The sequence below is a fragment of the Podarcis gaigeae genome (assembly GCF_964106915.1).
Source record: "Podarcis gaigeae genome assembly, chromosome: 7".
NCBI classification, from domain to species: Eukaryota; Metazoa; Chordata; class Lepidosauria; order Squamata; family Lacertidae; genus Podarcis; species Podarcis gaigeae.
In genome coordinates, this window is record NC_139683.1 from 54970389 (window position 1) to 54986458 (window position 16070).

General features: G+C 38.8%; 1 protein-coding gene and 1 long non-coding RNA gene across 2 annotated transcripts in view; one reads left to right on the top strand and one right to left on the bottom strand.

The window, feature by feature from the left end:
• The window catches only part of ZNF407 (zinc finger protein 407), a 331124-nt gene extending 315847 nt beyond the window's left edge, over window positions 1-15277 (top strand). The window contains exon 9 of the mRNA XM_083746832.1: window positions 12947-15277. Coding sequence (XP_083602958.1) covers window positions 12947-14310 — 1364 coding nt within the window. The 3' untranslated portion in view covers window positions 14311-15277. The remainder of the gene's footprint in view (window positions 1-12946) is intronic.
• LOC310848264 overlaps window positions 1-16070 on the bottom strand; it is a 126791-nt gene that overhangs the window by 40652 nt on the left and 70069 nt on the right. Inside the window, exons 4-5 of the long non-coding RNA XR_014566247.1 lie at window positions 15334-15405; window positions 12625-12781 (exon numbers count right to left, since the gene is read on the bottom strand). This is a non-coding gene — a long non-coding RNA (uncharacterized lncRNA). The remainder of the gene's footprint in view (window positions 1-12624; window positions 12782-15333; window positions 15406-16070) is intronic.

The window sequence follows — 16070 nt, forward strand, 5'->3', positions numbered from 1 at the left end:
GAGCTGGAATGAATTGACATCTTGCACCAGTTTTAGTTAGTGGGTTGGATTGGATCCCTTTTTTGATGCTAGCTTCTAGTTTTGCAAATGTGGAAGTTTCAGGTGCACTTTCAAGGGTCAAATTAGGCATAGGGCAGAAAATCTGTGATAAGAGTTTGTTTAATAATTGGAGCTGCAAGGAGGAAGAGGAAGGGAAAGAACCACTGGGTGAGCTGCCCTTCCTTTCACACAGCGTTGAATAAAATGCATTACATATTATGGTTCTTCATAGACTTTGCTAAATTTATAGAACGAGACAGTTTCAAAGTACACAAAGAATCAAATATTGGGAAATGGTTCAGTTTCCGGGGCATGTTGCCTACCAGTCCAGTGAGGTGGACTTTGTTCTGAAGAAGCTGTTCGTGGGTTCAAGCAGCTTCCCTTCTTCAACAGGACTATAGTCATTACTTCATGGAATTCAGGTGGTCATAGTTCATGTGATGAGGACTACTGCACAGGGGACTGACAGGGCCACCAAGACTTGTTGAACAAGAAGCAGCAAACTGGAAACAACAAGGACACTTAAAACACAGAGACACACTTGATAGAGGTAACATGTCTGCCTGTTATGGTCAACTGAAATCCCTGCTATGTGCGACTCTCTCTGCTTAATTTTTTTTTAAAAGTCACTGACTTTAGTAGAAACATACTATTAAATAGTGTTTAAAAGAATGTCATTATTAACAAATGTGTTTAAGTACTACATTTCAGAGACCTGGCAGTGAAAAGACATGACAAGCTGGCAAGGATTGCTCACCACTCATACTGGAGAATCAGCTCCCCTTCTTTCTCCACTTGAGTGGCAGCTATTCCTAAAGGTTTGTCAGGTAGTAAGACAAGGCAATGAAGTGCCACACTTTGGGGCATGCTTTTAGTTCAGAAACATACTGTTGACAAAAGTTAATTGGGTAGTTACTGCAGCAAAATGCGTCTTGTTTCTCAGTATCAAGTCAGTTTTTTAATGTCCTCCTTCAGCAACGTAAGGACTAATTCACATGTGCATGTTACTCAGTACACAGCAGAGTGTGGGAACTGCGTCTACTTAGAATGTTATGTCTGAGAAAATGTTTTTATATGAAAGCTCTTTATGGTTCTTCTCCCCTACCTCTCAGATTGTTTAATAATAACAACAACAACAACTAGAAAGCACACTCCTTGACTGCTGAACAATGATCACTCCCATTTGCTGAAAAAACAAGGGTTGCCATATTTCAAAAAGTGAAAATTCGGACACAAAAGTGTTGTTTTTAAGTTTGGCCCAAAGCTGTTGAGCTCCCCCCCCCCTCCAAATCTAAAAAACGTATGGGCTGCCATACACCCAGATTTTCCCAGACATTTTGGCGATTTCTGCCCAAACACTGTTTATGGCTATGTCAAAGGCATTTTTTTTTCTAGTTTCAATTTCAGTTAACCCATCCCAATTTCCCCTCATCTGGATTAAACAAGTAATTCTATTCTTAAAACCTTTCAGGATTGAGTTGGAAGACAGTTGCATTTGGGATTCAATAAGTAGGGGAATACTCTTTGCTGTAGAAGGGATAAGCAAAATTCATCCATAGGTATAAGATTTCAAATGTTAGAAAATTTAAATAACCTTATAACCGTATAAACCACAAGAAAATAAAATCCCTAATAATGTTGCAGATTTGAACTGCCAACCTTCTGATTGGCAAGCCCAAGAGACTTAAAAAACCTTATTGTCCTCTCTGGTCCATTCTAACCCACTCTGTGAAATTCGTCCTGTGGAAGTGTTGCAAGATATGCAGGTTGGATAACCCTTTATAGATTTAATCTTGATCTAGACAAAATGGTGGGAAATATTGTTGATGTAGAAGTTGGTGGGATTTTTGACATGTTGCTCCTCTAAGAACAAATGCTCTGTCTTTCTGTTGCTTCAAACCCAGGAAGTATTTATGGCCAGGCATACTCTTTATCTGCTTTGGGCAGATACATCAGCTATGGCTGTTCCTAAACAAGGGTGATCAGTCCACCATTATACATGTCTAGGTAATGTTTATCTTAGACCACTGTGACACAGCCTGTGTAAAACTGGCTTTGAAGTCTATCTGGTAACAACTGTCTCAGAATGCAATTGTCTGCCTGTTCGCAGGAAACAGTGAGAGGGAACATATAACACCTATGCAGAAAGATCTATACGTAGGCTTGCAATATGTTTCTGGGTACAAATCAAGCTGCTAACACCCTGATCAGCTTGGGCCTAGAATGCCTTGAATAACTTTCTCTTCCATTATTACTTTCCTTGGGCACCTAAATCATTGAACTAATCCCTACTCTAAGCGCTGGTGTTAGGTAGCAAGTTGAGACAGGGCATTGTTGGTGGTGACACCCTTCTTACGGAAGTGCCTCCTAGAGATGTTTAGCTGGCCTGTTTGGTTCTGGCTTATAGGTTGGCTCAGGCCTCCCAGTTTCAGCTGACACTGAGTGAGGCATGAATTTTATTCCAGTCTGTCTTAATTGTTTTATTACTAATGGCTGCTATATTATTTTATGGTATTTTTTTAAAAAAAATTGAACTAATTTTATTATTCTGACAAGATTTTATATTGTCATTTGACCCTGGACTGTTTAAAGTGTGTCAAATAAATAAATGATTTTAGTAACATCAAAGCAATGAAATTTGACCCAAATGAATCAACAGAAGAGCTTCTATTAAGGGAAATTAAAGGAGTCAAGGTTTAATACCCTGGCCTCTCTTTATGCCTCACAATAACTACTGTATGAAGTGGCCCTTTGTTGCCATAGATCCTTCAGTAGAGCCGCAATTACTGTTAAGGCTGCAATCCTAGAAACAATTTCATCAGAGTAAATTCCCATGAACTTAGTGAGAGTTACTTGCAAGTAGACATGCATAGGATTATGCTGTAAGCTTTATTTTCCTTTTTAAAAGCATGTGTGTGTGTGATATCTCTTCTTTAAAGTAGTTCACCCATCCTCCACATTCCTTTTCAGTAACTACTTACAGAATAGTCTCTTCACCTTTTAGCACAGTCCAGAATTAGGCAACATCAAAAATGTACAGACAAGCACACATCTATGAATTTATATCAGTTCTATACTGCTTTCTTCCCCTTATTATGGACATGTTCACATAAATGGGGGAAAATATATAGGTCCCCCTGAGTTCATTGGAGGAAAGGTGGGATGAAAAACAATGATAAACAATTGTTTGGGTAATTTGAGATCACTATTACACATTGTAGTGAAGTATGATTATGCCAATATGTGATTAAAAACCTGTACAGTGGACTAGCAATACCAACCCATCCAAATAATTTGAAGCAGAAGATATTCTTAAACTCTATGGAGAACACCAGCCTGTGCTGTTTACATGCTAAATGTTTAAAGGTCTTCCACAAAAGGGGGCTCAACCCTATACTCTGAGGAGTGCTGTCCTTGAAGTTGCTTGGGAACACAATGATCAGAACTTATTGCTGATGTTTTCTAAGCATTTAGTGGCAGCCTTTTGATAGTGGAGTGACCTCTGCGACTATCTCTAAACATTTTCAATTTACAGGCTCAAGAATTTTTGCTGTCTTTGACTCTCATTCTTTTGAAGGGGTCAGCCCTTTGCGAATTTGCCACAAGAAAGAAAGAGCTTAAAATGCCCTGTAGACATGACTAGCTTAATAGGAGTATAGTGGCAAGAAGCACACAACATACAATATGTTTTAATATTTATAGACAAAATTCACATTGTTTTAAGTGTACACAAGCAGCTGCTGTCATTTGGCTGTGAGCAGATGTTAGACCTCCAAAAGCATCGCTGATAATTAAAATACTAACAGTTAGTGTTTTACCCCAGCTGCAGGTTCTGTTTACTGTAAATCTGATTTTAATGGTGCCTCTGTGCAGTTGTTGAATAGTGGTTTGTTTTCCACCATACATAAGAAAGTGTCTGCAATGAAGACAAATGGTTATTTCCTATAATTTGCTCTGGGAAGATATGACAATACATGGTAACGTGTTTCCATTTATAAACAAGGCATAGATATGACTAGCAAGTTATGACAGTAATCATTTTTAGTGCACTAACAAGAAAACGTAACTAGGCAAGTTAAATATAAGACCCCAAAATTCTCAGTTGGATCACCTGGAGACTATGATACCATTTTGCCAATGAAAGTATTAGTTTTTGCTGTTGTTACTATCAATTATTTACATAGTAACGTTGGTGTATGTGGTGGTACACAGACCAACATAAACAACAACAGAAGGTCTTTTTCTAAATCTGTTGAGGGCAGAGCTTATCTCCTTGGGTGCTGTATGCATGCTGCATATATTGGTGTAGGGCTCAGTGAAACTGTCTTCTTCCTCCTTATTTGTTCCTGCCTCATACGCACACTAGGGCTGAATTCAATCAGCATTTTTATTCAGTTTTCCTGGTGTTTCCTTATTCATTCATTTGCATGTTTTAGCAGATCTTTCCCATGATATAGAAGCCACTTCTGGAAGCCTAGTAGAATATTGCTTACCACTAATTTCTGTATTGTTTCCAGAAAAAATAGTCTTTGCAACCCCATTAACCTGGAATATCATCGGACAATATTTGGGGTGGTATCCCAGCATAATTCTTTCCCGCTGTTTAAAATTAAGTGTGGGGTGTCAGCATATTGATCAAAAAGCCACAGTTCCATAATGAACATGTAATGCAGTACAAAAGGTAAGTTAGAAACGGGGGGGGGGGGAGCACTAGCATTATAACCTGGAAAATTAATGCAATAATCCTATATCTGAATGCGCCCTCGTGGCTATTTACAATGGGGATCCTGTGTGCCTCTGATATAGTCATCTAACCAGTCCTCTCTTTTTCAAGGCCCTGGCCCACAAATTACATAACACTGACAGTAAAGCAAGAACTGTTTCTTGCAAATGGAATCTTAATGTCTCTCCTATCATGACAAAGTTATGCTTATGTTCTTTGGAGCGTGCAAAGAGGATATGGTGATGTAGCTTTCAGTTTGGCCTTTGGTACTGAAATCCTTTCATTGTTGGAAATCTCTACCAGCCTTTCAATGTTCTACATTGGAGAAAGAGAACCGGTGGCCCTCCAGCTGTTGATAGACTCCAGCTAGTTTTGAAAATTAACCACATGTCTGCCCTTTCCTCTGGCTGCAGAAATTAAGGCACCTGAGCTGGGGGGGGGGGGACAACGATCCTACTCTTTTAAGGGAGTATGATGGAAAAGAGCTTAAACTGGTGCAACAGCAATTTTGCATATTTTTTGGAATAGTCTCCTCATGGTTGCATTTGAAGCAGACACCTATGCCTGTTGACTGCATGAGTAACCTGGGTCTAGGATAAACAACTAACAGAGCTGGTGTTGCTTGGTCTTTTCTCATGGGTTTTTGGGGTTAAATTAAGGTCTTTTTTTCTATTAAACCAACATGCTTTCTACTGCCTTCATAGTTGTTCCCTTAACAGCCTGGTGTGAAGGATTCTGCCCATGTAGCTTTAATTTCCAGCATGTTTAAAAGCCATTGAGGTGATGTTTGGCCCCTTGGAAAGTCTATTGCTTGCACAGCTTCTAAATAGGAAGCTAGACCATGTGAGAAGTCTACTTTTTCCATGTACCCGGAAGAACATTGAACAACTTTGAAAGCAAAGACGACCACAATCTGAAAGGCCCATGTGTGTATAAGGAGTTTGGGGAAAGAGTTCCACATCGTTTCAACTTATCTCCAGTGTATTCCTGTATTGCAGGGGGTTGGACTACATGACCCTTGGGGTCCCTTCCAACTCTACAATTCTATGATTCTATGTATGCTCAGGAACTGGTTGTATTATTTCACATAGAGGCTGACATGATTAAAAAGCCACCTATTAAATGCACAATTGTTTGGATATCCCTCCAACCACAGCGCAGGATTTCCATTTCACTTCACCAGTCATGATAGCCAACATATCAGCCACAGATTGTTGACCTGTTGTCTCCTTTAAACATAGAGAGGCAGGGGAGATCAGCTGTTCTGTTTAGATAGCTGGAGAAAAGGAGGTGACTGGCTTTCCTGCGTGATATCTGGTGCTAGGTTTGGGGGTGAGCCAGTGGCGTAGCGTGGGTTGTCAGCTCCCGGGGTAAGGCAAGTAATTTGCGCCCCCTAACCCGTGGATTTTAGCAGGGGGCAGAGAGCTGCGAGTGTGAGCGCGCGCCCCCAGATGTTGCGCCTGGTGCGGCCGGCCCCCCCCTGCACCCCCACGCTACGCCACTGGGGTGAGCTTTGGGCAAGGGAAAATATCACCACAGTTATTTCTGTTGATAAATGCATTGTTCTGAGACATGGCCATTCTATATGAAATTAATTTTTGTAGATGTAAATGGTTTTCATAGTTTTAATGAACGTAGAGCACAAAAATGGCATTATTTCTGCTTCTTACAATCCTTCTGATAAAATCTTAGAAAAACACATATTTAGAAGCATAGACAAGGTCATCACCACCTTTTAAAGATTCTTATATGATCTAATACTTGGTCCATTTCCTTGATTTCATTTTGAAGAGTATGTTATGCTTAGTCCAAGCTTATGGCTGTTAAGGGGGGTGTTTGGAAGCAAAAGCAAAGGTTTGCATGCAATATTGTATTAACCCAGACTTTCCTGACGTGTTACACATTTACTTTTGGAGACGAGTCTTTTTAATGCCATCTTTATCTGCTACACGATGCATGAAATCTACTTTCTGTTTTAGAACTGCAAATGACCCTTGACCCCTTTAGTGGAGACACAATGTGACCTTTCTATTGTCATCAGCTTTCATTCTCTTGAAAATTCTATGAATTTTTATTACAAGTTTTTTTAAGCCAAGCTGAGGCTTCAACAAATTACTTGACACAGATGAGATGAAGTTGTTGAAGTAGTGTTAGATAAGTTTTACAGCCAGCATGTGTGCTGCTGAACAGTACAAAGCCAGTGTCCTACAATGTCATACACCAGTAACTGCTGAGCCTACTATTGGATAAATACATCATTTTATGGAACATTGATTGTTCTATAAACCCAATGGAGTATTATGCTCTATGATCAAACCATTTAGATTGTGTGTAGAGCACAGAAAATGCCATATTCAGGATGGTACTAAAAGTGCCATTTGTGTATTTTATGGATGTCATTACAGGGGAAACTTCCCTCTGTAGGCCCTGTTTACTGCAAAAATTTTTAGACTGTAATGACATTTTTCATTCACAACGTATGCCTTCAAGAGAGGGGGCCCTTGTTTTATTTGTTTCATTCGAGTTGACTGCACAAATCCTGTACATTTTAATTAAATGTGAGCTTAACAAAAGAATAAGGTATTTATTCTGGGAGGGTGGGGGGCAGGGAAATGAAGACGGTAACAAAAAATAATACAAACACACACCAGAAAGCAGTGTGTCCCTGGGTTCAAAAATGCAGCTAAACCTCATTTGTACTCTTTATGAATCACATTAAACAACAAAGCATATCTTGCACTCTCGTTTAGCTAAGTAGGTGGCCTTTAAATATGAATAAAATGTGCAAATATAGATCTAATATGCTAAAATATTTGACATTTTTAGATTTTGAAAAAAAGAACAGCTAAAAATGCCAGTTGATAAATAAGGAATCTGTTGAAAATACAGAATTCTTGGAAAGAAACCAATTCTGTGATCATGGTACCTGTAGATATGAAACACCTCTATAGGGTTCTCTCCCCCCTTGGTTAGCATTGTTGCATCATTGTATTTTGTCAGTTTATAATGTATTTCTGTTCATTTTCACTTTTTAATGACAGGCCATCAGCAGCAAGTACAGCTTTGTAATATTAATACATTTTTGCAGTTAAGTTTTATATTTGGCATGGCAAATATTTCCTATTCTCTTCCCCTCTCTCCACCAACACTGCCCCCAAATAAAATGTTAAAATGCAAGATTTTTGTAATACAGCTTCACTTGATATTGCATTTGGAATGGTGATGTTTATAACTAAAGTAAAAATAAAATAAATGTGTTGACTAGGAAGGTTAAAAATACATCTTGCCATAACTAACCCTCAAAACACACCTTTAAAATTGCATATTTCCTCTATTAGATTCAGTCTTCTCAAAACAAAGGAAATCCATTCAATTCCACATATTACATTTACCATGAAGATCACTAAAATTGAAGTTGATGTTCCCAATAAATTTTTGGTCCAGTTAAAATTTAAACTTACAGTACAGATTCCCATTAGTTTAACTGACACTTGAACTTCTACACAGCTCAACATTAATTCATTATAGTTGAAATGGAAGAATCTTCAGTGGGTGAATCTTTTACAATCTGATTGAGGCTGTTACATTTTATAGGATCCATTTTTCAAAGCACTACTGACAGCACTCGAAGTTATTAAATTGCTGAATCAAAAGATGGACCTGCAATCGCATTTATGAACTGTGATGGAATAGCTGGGGTTGCACTGAGCCGAGGTTAAGATGTTGGTGTAGTTAAGCTTCATCACACCCCTTTAGTGACAGCAGTATTTACCCATGTAGTTTACTTTAATGGTCAGGAAGTGGCTTAACTCACCTCTGGATTCAAATAGATTAAGCAAGCAGTCAGAATGGCATAATTATCAGTGCTGCAAGGAATTTACAGGATAACTCAACTCCCACGGGACTTCCCATTCAATTGCCGAGTAAAGACTGGAGATGCATAAATTCACAGATGCAGCATTTACCTCAGAAGCAAAGGAAGGGGATGTCTTTCTTTATCTTCTTCCCTTTTTACTTCCTAAATATCACAATCTCATATTGTGTGTGTCCATTGTAAGATTTTGATCTGAGGAATTATTTTGACTGATGGCTACATAAAAATAGGATTTGTGGTGGTGTTTGGATATCGTTGCAAGGCTCATCTTACATCATGTCAACAAAGCCAGACTCCTGATAGAATTAATTACGCTGATCCTATTATGAAACACAGATGAGTTCTGATTTTTTTTTCTTAATTGTCCCTTTGTGCTGATTTTCTCCTTTCTACTATTTCTCCAAGTTGAATGCCTTGCCTTGAGTATGCTCATGCCCATAGAGACAAACAGTTATAAAAAGACATAGCCACCATTCTGTCTTTCCCTGTAGTCCTTCCTTGCCAAAATGTAATTCATCAATGAGTGCAGGATCAATCATGTTGTATCATTGGGGAGGGGGGACTTTACAACTGTTTAATTTGTTCATTTTTAAAAAAGGAAGGCTTTCTCCTGACTTGAAATCTAAAATTAAGATGGTACGGTACAGTACAGTGCACAGTTTTCATGGTGAGCTTGAGTCTTTCAGCTTTAGCAGCAGCCATGGAAATATTTAGCAACTTGAACTACAACTGCCTCTCTTCGGCCTTATTCTTGCCTCCGCAGGTAAATCCGCACAATTCGGACTCCACCCCTGACTCCCAGCTGCAATAGAAGGTCCAACACCTGTTTCAGCCCTATTACACTCCAGCACAATAGTTGTAGCAGGCATTTTTCTTCTTATCCGACTACACCCAATTTTACAAAATAACAAAACAGCCCTAACTATTTGCCTTTGCCTAGGAGCACTTACTACTTTATTTACAGCTCTTTGTGCTCTAACACAAAATGATATTAAAAAAATCATCGCCTTCTCAACCTCTAGTCAACTAGGCCTCATAATAGTAACTATTGGCCTAAACCAACCACAACTTGCCTTCCTTCACATTTCAACACATGCTTTTTTTAAAGCCATACTGTTCCTATGTTCTGGCGCAATTATCCATAACCTTAATAACGAACAAGACATCCGAAAAATAGGGGGTATACAAAAAATATTACCAACTACAGCCACTTGTCTAACGATTGGTAATCTTGCTTTAACAGGAACCCCTTTCTTTTACTCAAAAGACACAATTATCGAAACCATAAACAACTCCCACCTGAACGCCTGAGCCCTTATACTTACACTCTTTGCAACAATACTAACCGCTACCTACACAATACGAATAACTTTCTACGTCCAAATAAATACTCCACGAACAACAACATCAACAATAAATGATTCATCACCGACTCTTTCTAATCCACTTATTCGTCTCGCTATTGGAAGCCTTGTAGCAGGCTTAATCCTCATAACCACCCTCCTTCCAACAAAACCTACTCCAACCACAATACCAACCTCCATAAAACTAACCGCTATTATTATTGCTACCCTTGGAGCACTTTTTGCCCTCCAAATTGCAAAAAAAACAACCTGACTTATAACCACAAAACGATCAAAACACCACGATTTTTCCAACCAACTAGGCTTCTTCAACCCAACACTTCATCGCATTGTCCCCCTAACCTCATTATTTATAGGACAAAACATAGCCCTTCATATGAACGACCTTCTTTGATTAGAAAAATCAGGACCTAAAGGCTTAGTCTCCTTAAACCTTCCTAACATCAAAGCTAACACTTTAGCACAAAAAGGCCTAATAAAATTTTATCTCTCCATTTTTATTATTACATCAGCATGTTTCATTACAATCATATGAACCTAACTACACGAAGACCCCCCCCCGCACTAATCCACAAGTTAACTCTAATACAACAAACAGTGCTAACAACAATGTCCACCCACAAATCAATAAACCCCACCCACCTAAATAATATAATAATGACACACCACTTAAATCCACACGAACAACGGATAAACCTTGTGAATCTACCCCACTTACTCCAAAACTAATAAAACCCCCTTCTCCAAACATTATCATCAAAAACAAGACCAACACAATATACCCACCAAAATACCCCCCAACCTTACCTCACGCCTCTGGAAATGGGTCTGACGCTAAAGCAACAGAATAAGCAAAAACAACCAACATCCCACCCAAATAAATTAATAATAATAATACAAGAGACACAAAAGAACTCCCTAATAAAATTAAAACCCCACAACCCATGCCAGCACTTACCACTAAACTTCCCGCCCCAAAATAAGGAGATGGGTTAGATGCAACACCAATTAAACTAATTACCAAACAAACCATAAAAAATTCAATCAAATATATCATTATTTTAATTTGGTCTCTCACCAAAACCTGCAACTTGAAAAACCGCCGTTGTATTCAACTATTAAAACTTCTAATGACACTTAACACACGTAAACACCACCCAATTATTAAAATCATTAACACCTCCTTTGTTGACCTCCCAACTCCATCAAACATCTCTGCCTGATGAAATTTTGGATCACTCTTAGGCCTCTGCCTAATTATCCAAACCATCACAGGCCTCTTTTTAGCCATACACTATACCCCAGACATTTCTTCCGCTTTTTCATCCGTTGCCCACATTCATCGAGATGTCCAATACGGATGACTTATTCGCAACCTACACGCCAACGGTGCTTCTATGTTCTTCGTCTGCATTTATTTACACATTGGACGAGGCTTATATTATGGTTCTTATATATTTACCGAAACTTGAAACATTGGAGTCCTACTCCTACTTCTCGTCATAGCCACAGCCTTTATAGGTTATGTCCTCCCTTGAGGCCAAATATCATTTTGAGGTGCCACCGTCATTACTAATCTTCTTTCCACAATTCCCTACATCGGCACCTCCCTCGTTGAATGAATCTGAGGCGGCTTTGCAGTAGACAGCGCAACCCTAACTCGATTCTTTACCTTCCACTTCCTATTACCTTTTCTTATTATAGGAACCTCCATAGTACACCTACTCTTCTTACATGAAACAGGATCAAACAACCCAACAGGCTTAAACTCCAACACAGACAAAATCCCATTCCACCCATATTATTCCTATAAAGACTTACTGGGTGATATATTAATTATTACCCTTCTCCTACTACTTGCTCTTTTTATACCTAACCTACTAGGTGACCCTGAAAACTTCTCCCCCGCAAACCCCCTAATCACCCCACCACACATTAAACCAGAATGATACTTTCTCTTTGCCTATGCAATCCTTCGCTCAATCCCAAATAAACTAGGCGGTGTCTTAGCCCTCCTCTTCTCAATTCTTATTCTCCTAATTGTACCAATACTTCACCTCTCGAAACAACGTACCCTAGCCTACCGCCCACTATCTCAACTACTCTTTTGACTCCTAATTGCTGACATTATTATCCTAACATGAATTGGAGGCCAACCAGTAGAGCACCCCTTTATCATTATTGGACAACTAGCTTCTACCTTATACTTCATTATTTTTCTTATCTTAATACCAACATTAGCACTAATAGAAAACAAACTCCTTAAATGATAGTTTGTTCTAGTAGCTTAAACTTAAAGCACTGGTCTTGTAACTTGGTTCAAGTGAAATCAATGTCATTAATAACATTCCTTTTTGAAGGCACTGTGGCTATGGTATGTACTACAGTTTGAAAGATTTGAAATTCCCAAGCAACTTGAATAAAAAGATAGTTTTCTAATAAAGACTGGGTGTTTTTTTATTATTAAATTCAGTACTGTTTCAGTGCATAAGATTTGTTTCATTTGCCAGAATGTAATTGGTTAAAAAAAGCAAAATATAGAAATATGGCTGCCTGTTTTTTTTTTTTAATCTATCTTTTATTATGGTGATAAAATGCTATCCATGATAGGTTTCAAGACTCACATTCTGATGATTCTGGTCCTGACCGCTTGATGTAAACACAGCCTTTAGAAATCTCCTTTATAGATCTCAGAATGGTCACTGATGAAAGCAGGTTTCTGAACACAGTGGACCCAACAGGACTCTTTGTTTTGTTTCATCTTGTGTTTTTGGATATTCACTTTGGAAATAAAGATATAGTATTTATTTGGACCTGTACTTAAATTATTGGTTAAATTTGCAATTTAGACCCCCAAAATATTAATTCACATTATTAGTATTTTGACTTGCTATCCCCCCCCCCCCAATTTCATCTTTAAACCAACCTTTCCTTTTTTCTTTTTAGGCATAGTTTCTAAGTCATACGAATGCCGGCTGAAGGGTCAGGGAGCTACATTTGTCGAAACCACCAGCCCTTTCACCACTGCAGCCCTGGATGAAATTTCTCCAATAAAAGATAAGTCCCTTCATGATGGCAGAAGACACCTGCAATCCACTGAACAAGTTCAGCAGGTGATTATTATTCAAGGATATGACAGCGATTTCGCAATTGATGCCTCAGTGGAGGAAACCGCAGCGGCTACGCTTCAGACTTTGGCAATGGCTGGCCAAGTGGCACGGGTTGTCCATATTACGGAAGATGGACAAGTTATAACCACAAGTCAAAATGGCTCTCATGTAAGCACCATGATTCCAGGGCAAATACTCGCTGAACAACTGTCGGATGGGAAGACACAAGTGGTGGTTGTTGAAGGCCCTCTGGGAGGAAATGATATTGAAGATGCTGTTTCCATAGGAACAGCATCAGACCCTGATAATACCATGGTGCAACAGATAGTGAGACGAGAAATTTTAGAACCACCTGATGTAACTAGAGTACACCCACCTGAGTCTGCCTCAGCACTAGATGCCTTGCTTTGTGCTGTAACAGAGCTTGGTAAAGCAGAGAACAAAGCAGAACTCCTGGACAGGGCACGATTTTGTCACAAAGAAGCATTACAAATGTCAAATCCAGAAGCAGACATTGTTTGCAACGACACTACGGCACAGGAAACACAAATGTTCCATGAAGCTCAAGAGACTGAGGAAGAGCAAGAACCCATGGAAGTAGTAACACAGGTTGTGCACCCATCTACCATAATTGCATCTCAGGAGAGAGCTCAGGTCACCTTCAAGAAGATGGTTGAGGGAGTGCTCCAGTTTGCTGTGTGTGATACAGCTGCAGCTGATCAACTGATAAAAGAAGGTGTCACTCAGGTTATCGTGAATGAGGAAGGAACTGTGCATATGGTGGCTAGAGAAGGTTCTCAGATAATAATGCAAGAAGCTGGCAGTCATGCCCTAAGTGTCCGAAGTGAACACATGGACCTGGTTGAGTCTGATGGAGAAATTTCACAAATCATTGTCACAGAGGAAATCGCTCAAGCCATGGTTCAAGATTCTAACGCCAATTTCTCTGATGGTCCAACCCATTACATTGTAACAAGATTACCACAGGAGATTGAGGATGAGTCTGGAGTATACTCACATGCTGTGATAAAGACAGATGAGCAGCAAGAGATTGTGCAGACTGGTACTGTTATAAATTCCAATAATGTATGTGATGGAAATGCTGAACACCTAGCTAGTATGGTCATTTTTACAGAAGATTGTTCACAAACAGCTATTATCCAGGGCCAAAGAGATAACAATGAACTACAAGAAGCATGAAAGAAAAGACAACATTGAACATTTGGTGACATGATATTTCATGTTTAATTTGTAAAGCATTTTTTAATGGTCTTTGTCCATCCAGGTACTCAACACATTTTGTGTGAAGTTAGAAAGAGCAGCTGGGAATGCTAAACAGAAAGGGAATTGTCCATTTTTGCATAACTAATGTTGAAATTTGAGTACAAATATTGGCAGGTTTACAAAATAAAATTACCAAAGGTATCAATTTAATTCTCTTCATTAGTTTGGTTAATTTTGTTTGCCAGTTCATTGCATTATGACATAGTAGACTTAAGTTTTTCCTGCAATTAATTATGTTAAACTTGACTTGTATGTATTTTGCATATGGAGAGCAAACTAATATACGTGCACCCATATTATTCACAAATTGGTCAGGCATTCCAAACAACCCAGTTATTCCTACTCAAAATACAGAGTTTCTAATGAAATAATCTCATGACATGTGTTAACTTACCTTTCTTTTAATATATTAGGCTTTTTTAATTGCCCCCCCCAATTTGACTTCAGTCAATCCTCCAAGATCAAAACTTAACTAAAACCTCTGTTGAAGTTTTCACAAAAGAACCTGTTGATTCAGAAAGGCCTTAATTAATACCTATAACTTTTATATACAGTAATGACTTCATTTGAAATCTTTATTCAGTTTTTTAAAACTAATAGAGCTTCACATATCTACAATTCTGCAGTTCATTTTGTGAATGACTTTTGGAAACATTAGATAAGGTTTCTTCTATATAACATTCTGCCATTGACCTTAACAAGTGGGAAAGAGTTGATCTGCCATTTATATCTGGATCAGAATGTTGATAAGTTCTGAGTTTTCAGTGTAAGCTCCTGTTGAAAAGATCCAAATGCTTTTGTTTTGTCTAAGAAATCTAAAGTATGATATGGATGGGGTTGGGTTGTTTTTGTTCTTTTTTTCAATAAAACGATAGCACTAAAAGGAGTATTGTCATTTTTAAAAATATTAGACTGTCATTCCACACCCAGTGTACTCACCAGAACTTAGCTGAGTTGGGGTGGTCACCATAACCAGGTGCTGGATCTCTCTGTGTCCCTGTGTTTGCATGGCTGGGAGGGATGAAGGAGTGAAGGAGTTGCAACTATTAGGTGTACTTGTCTTGTTTGTTTTGGTGCAAAGGGTATAAATCAAGCAGAATTCATGTTCAACTTCAGACTGAACTTCAGACCACCAAATATAGAAAAGACAGGGCACAGTAGTCTATTCTAGAATTAACTGCTTAAACATCTATATCCCAGGGTGCTGCATAGAACACGTGCTTCTATGCAGGGTGGCAGATGCTTTGCTGTTGTTTTTATTTTCCAGGTTGGATATGTCAGATCAGCCAAAAAGGGGGGTGGGGAGAGAGAAAGAGAAAGAGAGAGCATAAAAAAGACACTGAGATTCATAATTAGCCGAGTTTGACTTGCTCATCCTTCTTAAATGTGACAGGCTGCTCACTTCTTCTTAAATACTGTCTTCTGCAAACGGTGACAGGATCAACTTCCGTTTGTTATCAGGATAAAGGTGACCTTTACAAAATGATGGCCCTCTGCAAGATTCTCACAGATGCTCAAAGGAATGTTTTTCATTGAAAAGATTTCTTCTTGATCATTTTGCCTGTTAACTGGAGCCCTCTGGTCTTGTGGCTTGGATGCTAATTCTTAGCTATGCTCAGTCCTGTATGGCTAACCTTTCCGCTGCAGTACAGGGTGTTGACATTGACATGCTGCAG